Source organism: Tarenaya hassleriana, unplaced genomic scaffold (genome assembly GCF_000463585.1).
Source record: "Tarenaya hassleriana unplaced genomic scaffold, ASM46358v1 Cleome59, whole genome shotgun sequence".
Classification (NCBI taxonomy): Eukaryota; Viridiplantae; Streptophyta; class Magnoliopsida; order Brassicales; family Cleomaceae; genus Tarenaya; species Tarenaya hassleriana.
This window is the reverse complement of record NW_010968415.1, coordinates 46209-69728: the sequence shown is the minus strand read 5'-3', so window position 1 is coordinate 69728 and position 23520 is coordinate 46209. Positions and strand designations below refer to the sequence as shown.

At 38.3% G+C, this 23520-nt stretch overlaps 2 protein-coding genes and 1 pseudogene across 2 annotated transcripts; 1 reads left to right on the top strand and 2 right to left on the bottom strand.

Moving 5' to 3' along the window:
• Nucleotides 1-61: 61 nt before the first annotated feature.
• Nucleotides 62-3541, bottom strand: LOC104798860 (annotated as a pseudogene).
• A 7991-nt stretch (nucleotides 3542-11532) lies between these two features.
• Nucleotides 11533-13666, top strand: LOC104798858 (ribosome maturation protein SBDS). The gene is made up of 5 exons (XM_010521069.2): nucleotides 11533-11774; nucleotides 12213-12342; nucleotides 12440-12640; nucleotides 12727-12894; nucleotides 13050-13666. The coding sequence occupies exons 1-5, from the start codon at nucleotides 11641-11643 to the stop codon at nucleotides 13545-13547; spliced, it is 1131 nt and encodes a 376-aa protein (XP_010519371.1). The 5' UTR covers nucleotides 11533-11640; the 3' UTR covers nucleotides 13548-13666.
• LOC104798857 (transcriptional corepressor SEUSS-like) lies at nucleotides 13667-19015 on the bottom strand. Its single transcript, XM_010521068.2, has 10 exons — nucleotides 18594-19015; nucleotides 16998-18289; nucleotides 16796-16915; nucleotides 16639-16687; nucleotides 16302-16516; nucleotides 16152-16220; nucleotides 15703-15797; nucleotides 15524-15617; nucleotides 15173-15242; nucleotides 13667-14942 (listed from the first exon to the last, which is right to left on the bottom strand). The coding sequence occupies exons 2-10, from the start codon at nucleotides 17961-17963 to the stop codon at nucleotides 13975-13977; spliced, it is 2646 nt and encodes an 881-aa protein (XP_010519370.1). The 5' UTR covers nucleotides 17964-18289; nucleotides 18594-19015; the 3' UTR covers nucleotides 13667-13974.
• Between the last annotated feature and the right edge of the window lie 4505 nt (nucleotides 19016-23520).

Below are 23520 nucleotides of genomic sequence, written 5' to 3'. Positions count from 1 at the left end.
TTGTGTGTTGTTAGGGTGTGCTATGATGTATAATAAATAACTGAAATAGATTAAAAAATGGTTAAAACCAATAATTATGCTTATAAAGGAATCTAAAAAAGTACCTGAGCATGGCTATAATGGGTTGTCACATTACAATTGTTTAGAATGTGTTTGCCTATGCTCATTTCTTGATACCTACAAAACAGAGAGCTACTTCAGCTTGTGCTTGAAGTTCTTCTAGAACCTTCATGATCTTCTCCCGGCAAAGCTTGGTTTCCTTCTGTTCTCTCAGCATTTTCCGTACTCTATGATACCCATTGGTGTGGAAGAGGAAGTAAGACAAATGCATAACAGAACAGAAACTAAATCCGTTAAATGAAGATATTAAAATCAAGTTTGTATTCTACCTCTAATGTTTCAGATGCTGGAACCGTTCGAGTAAAAAAGTTAGCAACACTAACTTGTGCACAATAGCTGTGTCTCCATGTCCGGTGCAGACAATAAACATGGCATTTGTGGGTAATGCAGTGTAAAGGGAATGGACTCTAGCGTCCATTCGTTTCAAGATTTCCTTTGTCTCAGACGAAACACTGCTTTTGCGGCTTTTCTTGGGGGTAGATTTGTCGTTACACGTGAGTAACGAGATTAACTCCGCTAATCTTGTGTTTAGTTTCTCTGGATTATCCGCCTTTCTCTGGAAATGGGCATTCAGTTCTGAGAACTGGGTCCAAATGAATTGCGACCTGTTGTTCTTCGTCTACAAGTACATAGGATACATAAGACAAGAGAATAAAGTCAACAAAAAGAATCTCGAGGGGTTTGAAGGTTTTACCTCCTTGACGGCCTTTGAAATTGCTTCTGTCATCAGAAGAAACTGGAATTGAGTTTGATGACTCAGAAGCAAATCGTTTTACAATGTTAATATTGTCAATGATAGAAGTGGTTTTCCCGCTTTCAGACAAAACAGTGAGGAGCCTTTTCCGTACCATTTCTGGTGGCGAACCAAAATCAGGTCCTGTAAGAAGCCCCAAAAGAAAAAAGCCCAATCACTAAACAAAATTTATACCGAAACCTAATGACAAGATGAAGAACAGGAATCACTTGCCATGTCTTATCTTCAAGAGTGCCAAATCCATGGCAGCTCTTGCGTCCTCAATGCTGTCGTGACCATTTCCATACACTTGTATCTCTCTAGAAAGAAACTTTTTTGCTAAAACCCGGAGCTTAGTTTTGAAGGACCCACCGCGGGGATGCTTGTATAGTACCGCAGTGTCAATCACCAAATCATGAGAGATCTTCAGAGAAAACAAGTCATTTTCCAAGGAGTGTCCAACTAAGATCGTCTCTTTGGAAACCAGCTTCAAAAACTCATTCTGAACATAGCAAGCAACTGCAATTAAAATAGATAGTACGGTCTTCAAGTGAAACCGACTCCGAATGCGGCATCAGGTAAAAGTGATGCAAACATATGGAACCTGAATATCTTTAAGAGTTGTAGTCACTCCCTCCATCATCTCAGCTGTTATTCCGCTAAACCTGCAGAACCAATACCTTGTTCTAAGCTTATGTTCTTTGAGATGTTCCACTAGAAACTTAAAAAGTTCTATCGAACTTGAATTTAATAAACACAAAAGCAGTTTCTAAACCATCAATAGGGAGTCTAACGAAATACCAAGCATGGCTTACGTTGTGTTATAATCAGTAATTTGATGGCTTGACTAGTTTATCTAATAGAACCTGCAAGAGCATGCCAACTCGGTTAAAAGATAAATTCAACAAGGCACCAGCAATGGAGAAATCTCCGAATTAAAAGAAGTCAGGAGTAGCAAACCTGTCCTCTGACATCTGCCAACGTCACCCTTGTCAACTCAAAGCCTTCCTTTGTAATACACTGGACAAAATACAGGTAAATCTCTCAAAATTTTCCAAACAAAATAAATAAAAACAACATATGTGTTTGGAGAACCTAAACATTCTAAAACAATCACATCATGAAAAGCCAGAAACACTTGTTGCCTACCATCTCACAGTCAAGAGCCAAAATCTCATGGGGAGAGGACCCTGATGGCGCAGGAAGAGTAGGGAAAAAATCTGTAGATGAAAAGTTAACCGGTAATTGATTTGACCCTGAAGGTAAAGGCGGAAAGGTCAAACACAACAAAATGGTTGGCACAAAATAGATCAGGAGGAGCCTGTACCTGGTTTATCAAGAATGTATCCATTGTTTTCCATTTCCTTTCGACTTAAAGTATAGTACGTGATAGGAAAAGGTATATCCTTTGTGAGTTCCATAAAGGAAAAAATCTGCATAGCATTGCATGGTTCTACATGTAAACAAGTTATTATTAAGTTCACGAAAGGCGTAAATGTTTCATCTAAAGATGATTTTCCCAATGCAGTGGTTCAAGTTCATAAGCATTTCAACCTGGCTCAGATGCTTGGAGATGTTTTTCTTCTGAACCAGAAATATTTCTCTTCCTTTTAACCTTGCACGTGAGGATAGCATCGATTGTCTTCATCTCATCTAATACACAACTAGAACAATAAAAGATGCTTAGCACCATTTCACAAGCAATAGCGCTAAAAAAAGAGAGATCACCAACCTCAAAGCTAAAAGGGGTCTAGGTCTGCCAAGACATGTTTTGAAACTGGAAAGTAATTTAGACTGTGATAAATACAAAGCCGCGTCCAATCCAGGAAGGTAGAGCAGGACAACCTTTGGAATGAGAGGCTTGTTCTGCAAACCATATCGATAGATACCACATAAAGGTCCAAAAAGTGTTCCTTCTCAACTTCAAATCAAGGAAGCCATAAACGAGAAGAGAACATATAAGGGAACTACAGCTACGACGCCCGATACAAATGGCACAATAACTAATTAACTACATCATGATCGATTATACAATAAAAAAACCCAACAGAATCATCACAAGAAAGCAAAACCTCTGAGATTGAATAATCTTTGTATACCTTGATAAATGCCCATGATGGCATATACCCTTCAGCAAGAACCCAAGTCACAAGTCCCTGAACGTCCTGTTCAACCACAAAATGCCCAATTCCGATATTATATATAAAAAAAAAAAACTTCAAACAAAACGGCCATTACAGGACCCTTCAAGTCATACAAAAGAAAAAAACCTACTTGTAGATTCAACGTCGATTCCGGCTGTTTGAACTCAATCTCCGCTTTAGCCTGCCAAAAAGAAACTACATCAGACACACAACACTCTTCCGCAAAATGCATTAACCAACTGAAGTACACAGATTTCAAAGCCAAACCATCGATCAGACAGAACACAATCTAGGAAAAGAGTATGGTTTGAATTCAAAGAGTTGACGAGTAACGAAACGGAACATAAGCTACAGACATCAAAGTCGCGAATATTACATCAGGTCCTTAGATATCGAATTAACTGTTGCCGGCGATGCTCTTATCACTACCACCGCCGCTTTCTGCGCCGTTTAGGTTATCTTCCTCCGAGGCTATCGCGTCGCGCTTCCGCTTCGAAGATGCCACATCCGATACAGCTGCGGAGGACGAGCTTTCAAGGGAGAATTAAAGCGTCACCGCCGAATCTCCCTCCGGTCTGTTTTTACAGACTTCCAACTCAAATAAAAATATAAGGTAAAATTATTTTCATTCTCTCTGTTTGTACATTATTTTTCCGTTCGAGTTATTCGATTCTAAATAATATCAACCAAATGAGTTACATTCGATTAGATTTGGTTGATATTAGTTTCGATTTCGATTTCGGTTTTTATTAAAAAATATATATTTTTTAATAAATTTTTATTTTAATTTCGGTTTTTATTGAAAAATATATAATTTTTTAATAAATTTTTGCGTTTTTCGAAATTTTAATATTCGATTTGGTTCGAAACTATGATATTCGATTTTTTAAAAACATTACCATTCGAAAATTTTTGAGTTTGGTATTTATTCAGTTTGGTTTATTCGATTGTGTAAAAAAGTGTATAAATCGTTATTATATTATATACGGTTCGATTCAATTTCAATTCTTTCGATTTTTCATTAAGAAAAATATATATTTTCTTAATATATTTTTAGTTTTTTATTTTTAATATTAAGTTCGATCCGTTATAATTCAATTTCAGAACGATACCGAATTTTTTTGGGTTAAATTCGATTTAGTTAATCATAACAGAACTGCAATGCCATCCCAGAATTATATTTATGTCAAAAATGAAGCAAACTTATGAGCCGAATCGGGAAAATAAGAGACTAAATAAAAACGGACTGAACGAGTTAGTTCGTTGAGAGTTCGAGCCCAACGGAGCTAGCTCGATCGGCTCACGAACTAGCCCACGAGTTGGCATAAAAAAAATTAGAATTTTACCTCTTTCGTATTCTCTCTATCACGAGTTGGCTCGTACCTCGAACAATTTGGTATAGTTTAGAGTTTTTCTAACTCGAAAAAATGGATCGAACCAGATGAGGAAAAAATGAGTAAGCTCGAGCCGTTCCTAGCAAATTCGTTTCCGGAAGTGACGATCCATGTGATAATATATAGGGGCAGTTGGCAAAATATACAAAAAAAAAAAAGAAAATTTGCAAAATATCTAAAAAACAACTTTTGTATACTATATTTTTTTTCTAAATACCCAAACTACCCCTCAGATTATTTTTCTGCGATTTTGTGGCAATCTATCTTTTAGAAATCGGTACGTTTTGCTATTTGATCTTATTTTATCTCCAACATTTTCTCTATCTCCTCTATTTCTTACAGTTTATCTAATCTATTCAAATACTCTTTCAATTGATTTCTTTTTTTGTGATATTCTGATCATTTTTTTGTATGCACATAAAGTGTTTGATGAAATGTCTGTAAAAGAAAACTGTAGAAGATGATCTGCCATCTGTGAAAAATGATACACGCTCTGCGGTAAATGACCTACAGCCTACGACAGATGACTTACAGTATGGCAGATGATCTGCGGCCCGCGGCAGGTCATCTTCGGCACCTATGGCTTGCGGTAGGTCACCTACGGCACCTGTCGCACCTGCTAACCTACAAGTGTTTTTTCACGAAAGTCATGGAAGTGTTTTTCTATCCTTATATAAGAAATCAAAATCCATATAAGTGTTTTTTTATATATGTCGAGGAAAACGAAATTCATGCAAATGTTTTTTTTTGTGACAATCTATCTTTTAGAAATCGGTATGTTTTGCTATTTGATCTTATTTTTTCTCCAACATTTTCTTTATCTCCTCTATTTCTTACAGTTTATCTAATCTATTCAAATCTTCCGATTGATTTCTTTTTTTGTGATATTTTGATCATTTTTTTTGTATGCATATAAGGTGTTTGATGAAATGTCTATAAAAGAAAACTGTAGAAGATTACAGCCTACGACAGATGACTTACGGTCTGACAGATGACATACGGCCCGTGGCAAGTGTTGCTTTAGTGCTCTATGATGTACTGTTATGCGAGCTTTATTATGATACATTTGATGTATTGACACGTTCTATGGTTTTATGGATGAGTGTTTGATTCATTACATATTGTGCATGCTTTAATATGTTATGAAATCCATGTATTGTTATGAACAATACTAAACTCTCTAGTCGTATATCATTGTGGGAATAATGATATAATAAGACTAGTATGATGTGTGATTGATGATCATAAAGATGATCATAGGTATTGGATACGATCACAATCATAGGTATTCGTTGGAGAACGGAATACCGGATTGACCCGCATGAGATTGTCATATGGACTAGCGTCATGATTTGAATCTCATATGACGGTTCCATAATTGGATCCTAAGACCTGAGATATCTACGGAATCCAAACATTAGGAGTTGCGTGCTTTGAATACTTCAAACGTCATGTGTAACAGGAGGACTATAAAGGCGTGTATCAGGTACGAAACGAATCATGTGTTGGATTGTAGATAGTCAAGACGGGATTTGTACCTCTCGTAAAAGAGAGAGATATCCCTGGGCCCCTCGTGTGAGCGAGACTGTAGAAATGTGTGGCTGCACTATAGACGAACGTCGCCTATTTCAGACAGTCGGCCTGGGCCCCTCGTGTGAGCGAGACTGTAGAAATGTGTGGCTGCACTATAGACGAACGTCGCCTATTTCAGACAGTCGGACTCAATGAACGAGAAAGCAGTCGAATCAGATAAGGTGGTTTGTCCATGCCTTATGTTCGACATATGATATCGTGATACAAAAAGATCATCAACCGGAATCATCGCTGGTGTTCGTAAGATCACGAACAAACTCTATTCGAGATAGGTAGTCATAGTGTCTTGCTAGAGACTGCCTATGACTTGTATATCGGGAATAGAGATTTCGGGTTATCTTGTTGTATTGAATCAGCCCAGAAGGTCACATACGCAGGGAAGGACGAAACGTGCGAGAAAACGATGAAAAACCAAGACGGAAGGGGCTGGAACGGGCGGACCAAAGGGCCAGACCCGACGGTTCGCCAAGTCCAGACCCAACGGTCAACGTTTAGACGCAGACAGTCCGTTCTAAATGTTGGAACAGACGGTCCACGTACGTAGACGGCAGACCGTCCGTTCTGGCTTGTCTGGAACAGACAGTCCACGTGTGTAGACCGTCCGTTCTGGTTTGCTGGAACGGACGGTCCACGTGTATTTCTGGACCGTCCATTCCGGCTTTCGGGTTTTCAAAAATTAGACCGAATTAGGATTAAATCACCTTATAAGAAGGAGATTAAAACCCTAATCGTGCAAGGGACTTGAGTAGCCGTCTGGTAGAGAACCTTGAGAGTTTTTGGGTGAGATCCAAAGAGTTCTAAAAGTTCCAAGTCTCGATTTTCTCGAAGCGCGAAACCGAATAGCAGATTCGGGTCCCAGCAGACAAGTTTCAACCGTTGGAATCCATCCCGAGGTGTGGATACGTGTAGAGGGCGAGGTATTCTTCCTCCCTTTCGTGATCAGGTGAGTTCTTCAATTGATACAGGCCCCGGATCGATTGAAGTAAGCGTTCTAACGTTTCTAAGATTCATAAGAAGCATGGTTCTAAGGTTCCATAAATTTTTGTTTTACATCCGCTGCGCAAACCCTAGAATCGATCTCTTAGAATAGGATTCGCTCTAGAGATCCCAGGAAAACCAACAGCAAGTCATCTTCAGCACCTACGGCTTGCAGTAGGTCACCTACGGCACCTGTCGCACCTGTGGCCGTGATTCCACTACGACCAGATAACTACGACTGTAATTTCACTACGATCAGATAATTACGACCGTAATTATACTATAAACATAATTCAAATACGACTAGATAATTAACGATAACTATGACCGTTGAACATAATGCAAAGCGACCCGATAATTAACGGTAACTACGACCATGTCCATTTACCTATTCTCTCGATCCTTTTGCTGGTTGGACCAAATATTCTCGTCTATATTTCTCTACGATTATGTGATAATCTGTATTTTAGAAATCAGTGCGTTTTGAGATTTGTCCTTCTGTTTTCTCTAATATTTTCTCTATTTTCTCTATTTCTTACAGTGTATCTCATCTAATCAAATATTCTTCTGTTTGATTTTTTTTTCTGTGGTATTCATATGATCATTTTATTTTCTACACATAAGGTGTTTGATGAAATTCCTGAAACAGAAAACGGCGGCAAGATTCCAATATGTGATTTGCGGCCTACGGCAGGTCACCTACGACATGCGGCAGGTCACCTACGACATGTCACAGGTGACTTGCGACATGTGGCACGTCACTTGCGATATGCAGCCTGATAACCTGCTAACCTACAAGTGTTTTTTCACGAAACTCATGCAAGTATTTTTATATACTTATATAAGAAAACAAAATCCATATAAATGTTTTTTCATGCATGTGGAGGAAAACGAAATTCATGCAAGTGTTTTTTTGTAACAATCTATCTTTTAGAAATCAGAACGTTTTGCTATTTGATCTTATTTTTCTCCAATATTTTCTTTATCTCCTCTATTTCTTACAGTTTATCTAATCTATTCAAATACTCTTCTGGTTGATTTCTTTGTCTGTGATATTCTGATAATTTTTTTTATATGCACATAAGGTGTTTGATGAAATGTCTGTAAAAAAACTGTAGAAGATGACTTGCCGTCTGTAAAAAATTACCTACGCTTTGCGGTAAATGACATACAGCCTACGACAGATGACTTACAGTATGGCAGATGACCTGTGGCCCGCGGCAGGTCATCTTCGACACCTATGGCTTGCGGTAGGTCACATATGGCACATGTCGCACCTGCTAACCTGCAAGTGTTTTTTCACGAAAGTCATGGAAGTATTTTTCTATCCTTATATAAGAAAACAAAATCCATATAATTGTTTTTTCATATATGTGGAGGAAAACGAAATTCATGCAAATGTTTTTTTTGTGATAATCTATCTTTTAGAAATCGGTACGTTTTGCTATTTGATCTTATTTTTTCTCCAACATTTTCTTTATCTTCTCTATTTCTTACAGTTTATCTAATCTATTCAAATACTATTCCGATTGATTTTTTTTTGTGATATTTTGACCATTTTTTTGTATGCACATAAGGTGTTTGATGAAATGTCTGTAAAAGAAAACTGTAGAAGATTACCTGCCATCTGTAAAAAAATGACCTACGCTCTGCGATAAATGACCTACAGCCTACGACAGATGACTTACGGTCTGACAGATGACATACGACCCGTGGAAAGTCATCTTCCGCACCTACGACTTGCGGTAGGTCACCTACGGCACCTGTCGCACCTGTGGCCGTGATTCCACTACGACCAGATAACTACGACTGTAATTTCACTACGATCAGATAATTACGACCGTAATTATACTATAAACATAATTCAAATACGACTAGATAATTAACGATAACTATGACCGTTGAACATAATGCAAAGCGACCCGATAATTAACGGTAACTACGACCATGTCCATTTACCTATTCTCTCGATCCTTTTGCTGGTTGGACCAAATATTCTCGTCTATATTTCTCTACGATTATGTGATAATCTGTATTTTAGAAATCAGTGCGTTTTGAGATTTGTCCTTCTGTTTTCTCTAATATTTTCTCTATTTTCTCTATTTCTTACAGTGTATCTCATCTAATCAAATATTCTTCTGTTTGATTTTTTTTTTCTGTGGTATTCATATGATCATTTTATTTTCTACACACAAGGTGTTTGATGAAATTCCTGAAACAAAAATCGGCGGCAGGATTCCAATATGTGATTTGTGGCCTATGGCAGGTCACCTGCGACATGCGGCAGGTTACCTGTGACATGTCACAAGTGACTTGCGACATGCGCATGTCACCTGTGATATGCAGCCTGATGACCTGCTAACCTACAAGTGTTTTTTCAGAAACCCATGCAAGTATTTTTCTATATTTATATAAGAAAACAAAATCCATATAAGTGTTTTTTCATGCATGTGGAGGAAAACGAAATTCATGCAAGTGTTTTTTTGTAACAATTTATCTTTTAGAAATCAGAACGTTTTGCTATTTGATCTTATTTTTCTCCAATATTTTCTTTATCTCTTCTATTTCTTACAGTTTATCTAATCTATTCAAATATTCTTCTGGTTGATTTCTTTGTCTGTGATATTCTGTTCAATTTTTTGTATGCACATAAGGTGTTTGATGAAATGTCTGTAAAAAAACTGTAGAAGATGGCCTGCCCCATCTGTGAAAAATGACCTACGCTCTGCGGTAAATGACCTACAACCTACGGCAGATGACTACAGTCTAGCAGATGACTTGTGGCCAGCGACAGGTCATCTTCGGCACTTACGGCTTGCGGTAGGTCACCTACGGCATCTGTCGCACCTGCTAACCTACAAGTGTTTTTTCACGAAATCCATACAAGTGTTTTTTTATACTTATATAAGAAAACAAAATTCATATAAGTGTTTTTTCATGTATGTGGAGAAAAACGAAATTAATGCAAGTGTTTTTTTAAGGAGTAATCACCAAAAAAACCCTGTACTTTTCACAGGTCAACGAAAAAACCCTCTACTTTTTTTATTACCAATTAAATCCTATATTTTGTGTGATTAATCCATAAAACCCCGTACTTTTTAAACATTTACTGAAAATCCCCTGCGAATACCAACTCAAACAAAAATGATGATGTGGCAATGACATGACATGAACACATCATCACATCATCATTTCAAACAAAATTTAAATTAAATTAACATATATACATACAAATTCATATATACATATATATATTAAATATAAAATTACTTATAACTAATTAAAAAAATATGTGTGTTAGTTATAATTATTTTTATTTTAATATGTATATTAGTTGTGTATATATATATATATATATGTTGTACGTATGACTAATATATATATATATATTATTTTAATATATATTATATGTGTGTATGTTACTTATAATTATTTTATTTTAATATGTATATTATGTATATATATAAAATTAATTATAATTATTTTTATTTTAATATATATATACATTAGTTATAATATACATATATATTGTAGTTATGTGTATATATATTTTATTAATTATAAATAATTTTATTTTTAATATATATATGTATGTAGAAATTTGTATGTATATATATTAATTTAAATAAATAATTTAATTTAAATTTTATTTGAAATGATGATGTGATATAATTATGATGATGTGTTCATGCCATATCAATGCCACATCATCATTTTTGCTTGAATTGACATTCGCAGGGATTTTCGGTGAATGTTTAAAAAGTATGGGGTTTTATAGATTAATCACACCAAGTACAGGGTTTAATTGATAATAAAAAATATAGGGTTTTTTCGTTGATCTAGAAAAAGTATCGGGTTTTTTTTGGCGATTACCCCTTTTCTTATTAATGGAGGAAATCTACAGGTTATAATAATATAGAAGGGTATGACGGTAGAATACAAAGATTACAATAGTAGAAATATAAAATGTAAAGATGTTTTTTTGGTACATTTATGTAAATTTTCTCTAATATGTATAATCAAAAGGATACTGTATATAAAAAATATAAAATATAAAATAAAAAATCTAAAAATAATAAATAAAAAATCGTAAAATTAGCTCTGCATGTAGATTAATTTATTAAAAATTAAAAACTACTTTTTTATATATTTTAGAGATTTTTTTTATAAATTTTAGAGATTTATTATTATATTGTTATTTTTATTAAAAAATAATTATATAAATTATTTTAAAAATAAAAATATTCATTGTCTTAAAAATAATTTTACACTATATCTATATCTATATTAAACAATATTTTTTTATCATTTTTATATTAACTCATATCTTTTTTTAAAAAAAATTATAATTTAAATTATGTAATTTAAATTTTATTTTTCAAAATATATATCATAGTCATTTTTATTATTATTACTGATATTAATAAATATAATTTTTATTTTAATATTAAAACTTTTTTAATAATTTTAAATATAAAATTAAAAACTAAAATATTATTCTATCAAAGTTTCTAGAAACTATAAAAGACAAAAGGTAAAAACCCAAAACCAAAATAAAACGGTGCGTTTTCACACCTTCGTCTTCTCCCAGACGCCTTCAGATACATTTTCATCGCTGCAGCGTCGAAGGGAAAATCCCAAATTCTGCAGAAGCTTCGAGAGAGAGAGAGCGAGAGAGATGTCGAAGACGTTGGGGCAGCCGATTGGGCAGAAGAGGCTTACGAACGTGGCGGTGGTGCGGCTGAAGAAGCGAGGGAACCGCTTCGAGATCGCGTGCTATAAGAACAAGGTCCTTTCATGGCGGTCCGGCGTGTAAGCTTTCGAGTCCCGCTTCAATTTTTTATAAATCCAATTATTTTCTGAATCCGATGATTGGGTTGCCATCGCGTTCGTTATGCTTTGTGTATGTGTTGCCGCTACTGGTGTTAATCGGTTCATGAGTGTTTCTTCCGGATTTGGGGATATGCCACTGATGCCTGAGATGTAGAGTGAGTTGATAGGAAGGCTCGTATGTAGTACTATGTAGCATGTCTAGAAAGAACATGGGTTTTGCTACATTCATGGGGAGTGACGATTAGCGCCTGAAATAGAGAAAGATTCTGCCTGCAAGATCTCTCTCTCTCTCTGGTTTGGTTTCTTGTAGTTATTCATGAAGAAACTCGCGGTGTCACCCTAGAAGCCTCTCCACATGTTTGAACTTTTGGGTAAGGATGAGACAGTGAGATACGAGAACGATGTTCAATCTTGCAGGGAGAAGGACCTGGACGAAGTGTTGCAATCGCAAACAGTCTATACAAATGTTTCGAAAGGAGTTCTTGCCAAGACGAAGGATTTGATTGCAGCCTTTGCGACTGATGATCAGACTAAAGTATGCTTGGAGGTGAGTCGTCATGGTTTGTTTTCGTCGTATCGGTGTATCTTCGAGTTCTGGCTTCTCTAAACGTTTTAAGGATCTTTTACTAATACCCGAACTGTAGATTTTGGAGAAAGGAGAGCTTCAAGTCGCTGGGAAAGAGAGGGAATCCCAGCTCTCAAGCCAGTTTCGGGATATCGCAACTATTGTTATGCAGAAAACCATCAACCCTGAAACTCAACGGCCCTACACCATCAGCATGATTGAACGCCTGATGCACGAAATTCATTTTGCCGTCGATCCTCATAGCAGTTCCAAGAAACAGGTGGGAGAATTAGACAACTTTACTACCCAGTGACTTCATCTTCATATTTCAATATCTTTTCTCTGATAAGTAGTTGAGTTATGCAGGCACTTGAAGTTATACGCAAGCTGCAACAGCATTTCCCGATAAAACGTTCTCCGATGAGATTGAAGCTAACTGTTCCTGTACAGAACTGCTCCTCGCTCCTGGAGAAACTTAACGGATGGAATGCTTGTATTGTCTCCAAAGACAAATCGGAAACCCAGTTGTCCACTGTAAGCATATCTACCTCTACCATCTTTGTCGAAGTAAAACTTTCTCTTCATGTTTCGTGGAATGTTATAGATCTGGGTCCGAATTCAATGTTTCATATGCTCTTTCATTCTTGTTCCATTAATCCCCTCTAATTGTGATGGCATGAACTGTGCAGGTAAGCGAGATGGATCCGGGTCTTTTCCGCGAGTGTGATTCTCTCGTGAGAAATTTGCAGGGCAGACTCGAAATACTCGCGGAATCAGTGCATGCAGAGGGAGATGCCTGTATGGATCAGTATCATGAACACGACGATATGCCATTGCAAACCATGAAGACGTCCTCCTCCACCGAATCATCTCAGTCTCAATCCGCCACCGAGTACAAGGGATCTATCGATCCCGTTCTTCAACTGAGCGAGAAATTGCAGAAGCAAAACATCTCGACGGGTAGTTGTGGAAGAAACCCGGAGGGAGAAGGGAAGCAGACAAAGTGCAACACTTGCAATGCTTTGGTCGGAGATTCCAAACAATACAGGGAGCACTGTAAGAGCGAATGGCACAAACACAACCTGAAGCGGAAAACACGCAAACTCCCTCCCCTTGCAGCCGAAGAGTGTCTGGCCGAGATGGACATGGATGATTCCAAATCAGATTTGAAGGATTACTCCTTCTGAATCAGCTTCTTCCCCGAGTGAAAAATGTCAATGGTGAATCACTTTCTGCTGAGTTCAGACATTATGGGACTTGTTTGTAATGCATAGAACGTGCGAAATACAACGCGAGATTTGCAGAATTCTGCCCTCAAAAGACACCCATTTCATCAACATATTAGCAAAGCAGTTGTACATAAATAAAAGACGAAAGAAAACAAAGATGGAAACACTCTCTATGCTAACGTCGTGGTCTATTTTCATGGGGATAGTACAAAAAGGGTGGATACACTAGAGACGCCATAAAGCCATTACTATATATATATATATATGTATTATCGTCGTCTTCATCAACGCGAGGTCAAGGTTGTATCTTTACCAATGGTTAATCCCACCTGATTTCTAGTGTATCACCACTCTCCTCAGTTCCATTATCGGCTTTGTTTCCATGTCATCCGCTCCAATCAAACTGAAAATTGTTGAAACCATTAACGGTTCCTAGGAGGTGGTTCCCCATTTCTTGTTGCTGGTGACCCATGTTTTGATCTCTTCCCATCATCCCCATCCTCGCGTTCATGACTGTGTTGCCATTATTACTGTTTGCCATCGCTGCTCTGATCCCGATCCCGTTCCCGTTCCCGTTCCCCCCACCAACCCCCATTGTGCCAAAACCCACTCCACCTCCAATGCTATTCACCGGTCCATTCATCACCAAGCCGTTTCCCCCTCCGAGGACTCCAGGGTTATTCACGGGAGATACCCCATTAGCAGCCTTCCCGTCATATACATAAGATCCAGAACCAACCATGCCTCCTGTACTATGAATTTGGTTATTCATCATTATTTCATGCAGGATCTTCTGAACAGAGCTCTGAGAGTTATTTGCTTCAGCCTCACTCGGGGAAGGACCCGGCTGCTGCTGTATAGCAGGAGAGCTTCCAACACTCCTGTGATTAACGGACGGTAACCCATTTTGAGATGGTTGAGGAAGATTACTGTTGTTATTAGACGAGGAAGTCGGAGACTGAAACGACGGCAGGCTGTGTTGAATGGTACTGGAGGAACTTGGAGATGGCATCTGAAGAGAATTTCCACCATAGGGACTGTTTGGATTGTTGGCAGAGTTCTGCTGCCTTGAGTTCATCGAATTCTGGTGTATAAGCCCTGCAATGCTGCTTGTCGATGTAGAAACAGAAGCAGAGGCTGCATTGAAGGAATTATTTACACTTGTCACGCCATTGTTGGGATTAACCTGCATTGCTCCACCTTGGCCTGAACTCTGGTTACTGTTAGCATTCTGCGCAACTGCTTGTTGTTGCGGCTGTGGCTGTGGCTGCCTTAGCTGGTCACTGGGTGTCTGAGACGGTCCCGGAAGTGCAGATGAGGAGCTTGTTCTCCGAGGAAACTTGGCTAAACTCTCTGCGAAAAGAACATGAGACATTGACTGAAAGGGAACGAAATCACCAGCCAAGATAATACAGGAATCATAAAATGATTTTCATTTTATAATATGAACTCAAACTGTATTATAAACGCGGTAAAATGATTTTACGGCTTGCAAAAAAACCCAACACAATACTCATGATGCGTAAGATGTGTGTTGAAGATGAGTTGACCCTCTTCAATTGACAGGGACAACAGAGGCTTACCTATAGGTCCTGTTTCTGTTTCTCTGCTATAGTCTATCAAGTCCTTCATACTATTTACCACCTCTGATATCTACAAGATTCCAAAAGATCAACACATCGGCCAAAAAAAGGAAGAGTTTAACTTCGGAATCCACATAAAAAATATGCAACACAAATACGGCCACATACCTTCAAATGATAAAAATATGGAACAACATAAATATCATATTATAAAACATCGCAGCAAGGACAAGGTGTTTCAAAGGATGGTTTAATCATTTCAATTCGTTGTTTTCCAAGGTTGAATCTTTTGAAAGCATATGAAATTGTGTGAAAGGGGCATTTGAGATATATCAGGGCATCGTTATATACCTGAAGACATCGGACGTATCTCTTTGTGTACCCCAAATCATTCACCAATGGAACTTCAATTGCTTTTGCCAATTGCCTTGCAGATGCTACAAACCTGTGTTACAGTAGCAATACCTCAGATGTTACTTTGACACAATGACTCCAGTGGCAATCAAACAGCAAAAGAGACGAATCATTACATGTTGCAGTTGCTTTGTAGCTCTGGAAGAGTATCTGAAGATGCATTTTGAGTGGCTTGTTGATATTTCTGAGCTGCAGAACCCAGTTGACTAACCTGCAAATGTGAATCGCAAAAAGAGGTTGATACAAAAGTATTGTCACAAATATAGAGGCTGTATTTACATATACACACTCCTACCCAAATCTCCAGAAACCACTTAACAAAGGATGGATAAAAGACTATGTCCCTATCATCAATAGTCAATACACTCAAAATTGATTATATGCTTGCGGAAAGCTAAATCATTTCGGAATTATGCGAGCAGAGTCCTGTAATATATCACGTTTTGGAATTGTAAGCTCGTTCAAAGACAAAACCATTAAAAAGATGTTTGCAAATTCTACACATCCCGGCTAGGGAGAATATGAAAAAAGGCTTACATGATGAATTAATATTTCATAAAGTTACCTGTGGTGTCAAAAGTCTTCGCGGGATAAGCTCTTCATGACGTCGAGCGCAAAATTCCCACAAGCATATCTAAAAATGAACAAACAAAATAAGAGGCAAGGATAGAAAATTAATGCCCATAAGAGTTTTTTTCTTTTCTTTTTGAAGAACCTTAAGATCTGGAGAGAAAACTATCCGAAGTTGGCCGTCACGAACAACACGAAGATGCTCAAAGACACTCTCTTGCGTTGCTTTAGCGTACTCCAATACAATTTGACCAGACGAATTTTGTGATTCCCTCGGCATATCAACATATAAAAGTTCCTCCAATGTGCCACTCTCATATTTTATTTCAAACAGCCGGGGGAGGACTTCCACAGTGGCCTCTAAAAAAATGAATGAAGTAAAGCAGCCAAAGAGTTTTCGGTAAGCTGAGAGAACGAGCCATGTAAACTTCATGAAAATGAAAAATGTAAAAAGAGAGAGCAAAAGTCATCTGGAAACATACCAAAACCACGCCCAGGTTTCCGATTACATATCTCACAATGCCACCCGTCCTGCAATGAAATAAGTAAAGACAATGCCTCAGTTACCATAACTAGAGGGAAAAAACAAGCTCTTCTACAATCATACAAGACTGAAGTAAATTCCCTTGAGTAGCAAACCTGAGAAAAAACTCCAGTTGTTTGCCGGCCACTACCATACATAGAAACACACCATCTCTTTTTGGCATTGGGAGCAAAGTACTCAGCTACAAATTTTCTCCAGAACTCGATATTATTGTCCTGCATATAACAGAAGACAAGATGTCAATTTTGTAAAAACAAAAACTGGGATGAATAAGGTTTCTAATGCTAAGAAGCTTACTTCAGGCCTATGTTGTTGCCGATACATGTATTGAGTAAGACGTTGGGCACCCATACCAGGCTCGTAGACAGGTTTCACAAGTGGCCTCAAAGGCAAACTCTGCTGTTGAAACTGCTGCGGTAATTGAGGTCGTTGTTGAGGCATTGCTTTCAAGAGTTGCTGCTGTTGTTGTTGAAGTTGCATAAGCCTCTGCTGATGAAACAGATTCATTTGAGCCCGAGGAGATTGGCCCGACAATTGAAGAAACTGCTGTTGTTGCTGTTGCTGTTGCTGCCGGTGCTGCTGCTGCTGGAGAAACAGTGACTGCTCTGTATGTTGTGGTTCCAATTTCACTTGGGCCAAACTCCTCATAGCCTGAAGTTGCTGTTGTTCCAACTTAACCGGTCCGAGATTTCTCAACAGCTGCTGTTGTTGCTGTTGCAGTTGCCCGTGCTGGTCTGCAGATACCTGGCCAGGCTCCAGCTTAACGGGTCCAACGCCAGCTAATCCTCCTCCACGTATTGCGGGAAACTGCTGCTGTTGTATAGACTGTTGACCATGTTGGAAATTCTGAGGCTCCATTTGCTGATTCTGTTGCTGATCTGACAAAAACTGGTTGGATGAAGGGTCTGAGAATTGATGACCCTGAGCTTGAACTGATGAGCCAGTGGTCACCATACTGGACAATGGGTCAGACCCACACCCACCCATCTCCATACCCACACGCTGGCCAGAAATGACAGAACTTGGCACATCATTTCCAAAGGATTGATTGTTTAGTAGAGAAGACATGTTTGGCGCATTCCCGAGCAAACTCATGTTGATGTTATTGCCAAACTGAGTTCGTGGGGAGACAACGGAAGCAAATGTCGGTTGGGAAGGAAGCTGACCTCCTTGGCCTCCCAACACACCAGAATTTGACCTTAAAAGAGAAGGCGGAACAGGCTGGCCACCACCTACCGGAGTGGGCGGCCCGGATGGAACCATTCTCCCGGAATCTCTAGCTCAAAATCAACCAGTACACAACTACCTAGACTAATAACTATAACGAATCAAGAACAACTCGGATATGTTGCACTGTTACGAGCCCGAAGTAATTTGCATCATATCAGCCCGGTATTCCAAATGCAATGTCTTTGATGCATCAATGAGCCAATCAACTTGAGAAGCGAATTTTCCAGGCCAGGTAGAGGCTTTGAAGCCGTCAAATACACAAACAAGACGTAGGGAAGAGCCAAATCTGCAGGCCGAGCTTCCCTTTCGGACATACTAGGCTTGCAGTGTCTCCAAAGGGCGAGATAGACTCCGTGTTTCTGTCGACACAACAAATTTTCAGATCCAATTCGCTGAATTCGACACAAATTTACTTCAATCAAAACCCAGCAACATGCCCAGAAAGATATCAAATGTACAACCCAAAAACAAAAGGAAATCCAGACAAAGTTCAACAATTATTCAAAGGATTTCTGGGAATAAAAGCAGGAAGCGAAGCCAATAGGGAAGAAGACCCAGAAACAAATGGAAGCAGCTCGATCAAACCCTAATTGACGAAGACTCGGTGACAAAGAAGTCGAAAACCAGTGAAGAAACAGCAACCAAATGGAAAATTCAACTTACCAGAGCTGAAATTGAACAGTATGTCTCCGATTATAAATTATCTCCGACCATTTGAATCGAACCCCAAATCACACAAGAATCACACAAGGAAAAAGGAGATAACTTTCCAGAGCAATCAGCTCCGTTGTCCCAAACAAAACAAAAAACAAAACTCCTCGTCTTCTTCTCCGACGCACAGACCAATAATCAGAAAGGGGATATCAGTAGCAGCTCAAGAACGAACTTCCTCTAGGGTTTTTTTCAAGCTCGATAAAACCAAAAAAAAGGAAGGAAAATAAACAACTCTTCAGAGTATTGTGTCATGTTCTTCGCTGTATCTTAGAGAGAGAGAGCGAGGGAGAGGAGAGAGAATAGTGTCCTTGCGGACGTCAAATGCCTATTAGATCGGATTTAATTTCATTCCCTTCCTTTGCTTTTTTCCTTTTCGCCCTCTCCTCTCCTCCTCTCTTCTCCTCTCCTTCACAAGAGGTCAAAATGAACATGTCCGAGAATATTATTTTCGTAAAAATTAATTTCAATTTTTTTATTTCAAACATATGACCTGAAAATTTGGTAAAAATTAATTTCCAAGTCATATAAAAATTTATATTTTTTAATATAGGTTTAGAAAAAATAAATTTCTGAAATCCAATGCAGTGTTAAAACATTTTTTTTTGGTATAAATGGAACAGTAGTCACAATGGTTAGAGAAAAAACATAAGCAGTAACTACTATGACAAAACGGTTTTTCTAAACAGAAGAATCCATAGTAAGTGGTATCCAAAAACCCTGTTAAGAGATACAATCTGAAAAGAAATATTCAGAAGATTCTAGATAATACCAATAAGCGAGTAACGAGGAAGTGTGGTCCATAAAGTTGCCAAGACCTTTCGTCGAACGTGGGATGTTGGCTTCTCCTTCTGCCAAAATAAGAGATGGTTTCGTCGAGCGTGGGATGTTGTCCAGATTTGCTTGAGCCTAAAAACGACATTTGTGTACGTGAACCTTCTAAGGCCTAACCCCTTCCTTCTTCGGCATACACATGTTATTTCAACTCTTGTTGTGGCATTCCCTGAATTGTTATTATCCCAAAGAAGTTGCGAGTAAATGGTATCAATCTTCCACAATATAACTACTAGAAAACATGGAAAAGATGACGTAAAAGGTGATACAAAATTTGCTTCACTAAAATGGTGACACAATATTTTCGTCACTAATGTGTCACTAAATAGTGACGCAAAAAGTGACACAAAATTTGTGTCACGAAAAAAGGTGACCCAAAAGTGACGCAAATAGTTGCATCACCTTTTGGTTACGCAATTTAGTCACCTTTTCGTGATGCAACGTGTCACTATATCTGTATTTTATTATTTATACGTATAAACATATGAATATTTATATATAAATGTGTATTTTATATATATGTATATATATATATATATGTATTTGTACGTACAAATATACGAGCATTTATATATAAATATAAATTTTATATATATATATATATATATCATATATATATATGTATTTATATGTATAAATATACGGATATATATATAAAATGTATATTTTATGTATCCATATATATTATGTATATATATGTATATTTGTCTATATACAAATATACGAGTATTTTATACATCAATATGTATTTTATATATACATATATATTATATATTTATATATATCGATATAAAAATATATATATAATCGTGTATATATATATATATAAATATTTATACGTACACATATGTTATATATATAAACATATATATTTTATGTATGTGTATATACGTACAAACATATACGTATATATATATTTATAAGTATAAATATTTGTATATGTATTAATATTGTAATGTATCAGAAATTTAATTTAAAGGAGTTGATTATTTGTCAATTGAAACTCTAAAGTTAAGCGTGCTTAAGCTGGAGTAGTGGGAGGTGGAAGATGGACGGCCTCTTGGAAAGTGGATTTTGGGGTTTCAATTTCAGAATTCTCGATTCGGTTTAAGATTGCGGTTGGAGGTTAGAGGTCGGGATTAGGTTCGGGATAAAAAAAAATTTGAATCCAAAATACATTTTAGTGACGTAATAATTGCGTCACCTTTTTGCGTCACTATTTTGAGTCACTATTGCGTCACCTTTTGGTGACCCTTGGTGACGAAATTTGAATTGGTGACAGTGTGAATGGTGACGCTTTTGGTTGCGTCATTGTTGTGTCACCTTTTGAAAAGGGTGTTGGTTTAGTGCTCTGATGTACTGTTTATGAGCTTTATTTAGATACATTTGATGTATTGATACTTTCTATAGTTTTATGAGAGTATTTGATTCATTGCATGTTCTTGCATACTAGATCTGTTATGAAATCCATGTATCATTATGAATGATACTAAACTCCCTAGTCTTGTGTCATTATGGGAATGATGACATAATAAGACTAGTATGATGTGTGATTGATGATTATAGAGATGATCATAGGTATTGGATACGATCACAGTCATAGGTATTCGTTGGAGAACGGAATACTGGATTGACCCGCGTGAGATTGTCACATGGACTAGCGTCATGACTTGAATCTCATATGGCGGTTCCATGATTGGATCCTTAGACCTGAGATATCTACGGAATCCAACATGAGGAGTTTTGTGCTTTGAATGCGTCAAACGTCCTGCGTAATAGGAGGATTATAAAGGCGTGTATCAGGCACGAAACGAATCATGTACTGGATTGTAGATAGTCAAGACGGGATTTGTACCTCTCGTAAAAGAGAGAGATATCGCTGGCCCCTCGTGTGAGCGAGACTGTAGAAATGTGTGGCCGCACTATAGACGAACGTCGTCTATTTCAGACAGTCGAACTCAGTGAACGAGAAAGCAGTCGAATCAGATAAGGTGGCTTGTCCATGCCTTATGTTCGATATATGATATCGCGATACAAAAGGATCATCAACCGGAATCATCTCTGGCGTTCGTAAGATCATGAACAAACTCTATTCGAGATAGGTAGTCATAGTGTCTTGCTAGAGACCGCCTATGACTTGTATATCCGAAATAGAGATTTCGGATTATACTACTATATCGAATGAGCCTACAGGATCACACACGCAGGGAAGGACAAATGCACGAAAGAAAACGACGGAAAACCGAGTCGGAAGGGTCCAGACCCGACGGTCCGGACGCGTGGTCCGTCCGTTCTGAGGAGTGGAACGGACGGTCCATGACAACACGCAGACCGTCCGTTCTATGTGATAGACCGGACGGTCCGCAATAAACGTAGACCGTCCGTTCTGCCTTACTGGAACGGACGGTCCACGTGCAATTCCAGACCGTCCGTTCTAGGTTCCGGTTTTCCGAAAATTAAACCAAAATTAGGGTTAAATCACTTTATAAGAAAGAGATTAAAACCCTAATTCGTAAGAGACCTTTTGGTGCCGACTTTCAGAGGTTTGAGAGAGCTTTTGGGTGAGATCCAAAGAGTTCAAAAACCGAAGAGTCTCGTTTTCTCGAAGCATAAAAACGAATAGCAGATTCGTGTCCTAGCAGACAAGTTCCAAGCGTTGGAATCCAGCCCGAAGTGTGGATACGTGTAGAGGGCGAGGTAATTTCCTCCCCTTAAGTGATCGGAACGAACCCGTCGATTGATACAGGCCCCGGATCGATTGAGGTAAGCGTTCTAACGTTTCTACGATTCAATAGCAGCATGGTTCTAGGGTTCTATAAAATTTTTGTTTTACATCCGCTGCGCAAACCCTAGAATCGATCTCTTAGGAATAGGATTCGCTCTAGAGATCCCAGGAAACCCTTCAGTGGTATCAGAGCCTGGTTTCTCTGTTTTTTATTTCGTAGAACCCGATCACGCACGTTTTAGGATTTGAATTGTTTGAATCCATGTTTGCTTTGAATTCTATGCATATTTGATGATTGAATCTATGGTAGATTGCATGTTTCATGTTGCATAGAGTGCAGGAGTTCGAATTTTGGGTCAACAGACGAATTCAGATCGGTTTCGGGTCTGAACGGGGCCGAGAACGTGAAAAACGTGATCTGATCACGTGACCAAACCCTAGACCGTCCGTTCTGGGTAAGCCAGACCGGACGGTCCAGGGGTGGCGGACTGAGATGAGACCGAAGGGTCTGGAACGTCCGTTCTGTGGCTGAGAACGGACCGTCCGTTCTGATGTCATGGACCTCCGTTCCGGTCACCTCAGACTATCCGTTCTGCCAAGACTGGACCGTCCGGTCTGCAGAACGGACGGTCCGTGACCCAGACCCCGAGATTTTTCGTTTTCTGATCCGATTGTGCAATCGTTGCTTAATCTGATCAACTGTGACTCAAATAGACATGATTTATTCTTATGGATGGTCCATAGTGAATGAATGCATGTAACTTAATCAAGATATAGGATATGCTTGATTGAGTGGGAGTTTCGAGATTGGGATTACATAATCGAATGGATAGTCTATTCGGATTATGTAATACATCTGATCAAAGAATAATTGTTGATCCTTGATATGTACAATCGTTGCACAGAATCCGGTTAGATCTAGAAGCTCTATAAGTAAAGCACTTGTCAAGGCCTCGATCGTACGTGTCATGGGCCATGCCAAAGTTGGGTGTGCCGTATTATCTTGGTGAGGCAAGATGGAGAAATGGTGGTTCTCATAGCTTGAAAGTAGATGCTTGATCTAAGTGTGGTTTCGAAAATCCCATATTTATGTAATGCTAAGTGTGTATCTCCCATTACTAGAGCGCCTGTCAAGGCATCGATCATCCGTAACACGGGTCATGCCAAAGCTGAGCGTACCGGATTATCTTTGTGAGGCAGGGTAGGAAATCGTGGTTCCTACAGCTTGAATATGGTTTATCTTGGGTTAAGTTGTCAAGTTTTGACTTGAAACTTAATGGTACATATGAGACAAGTATGCAGTGATATTTGATATCATAA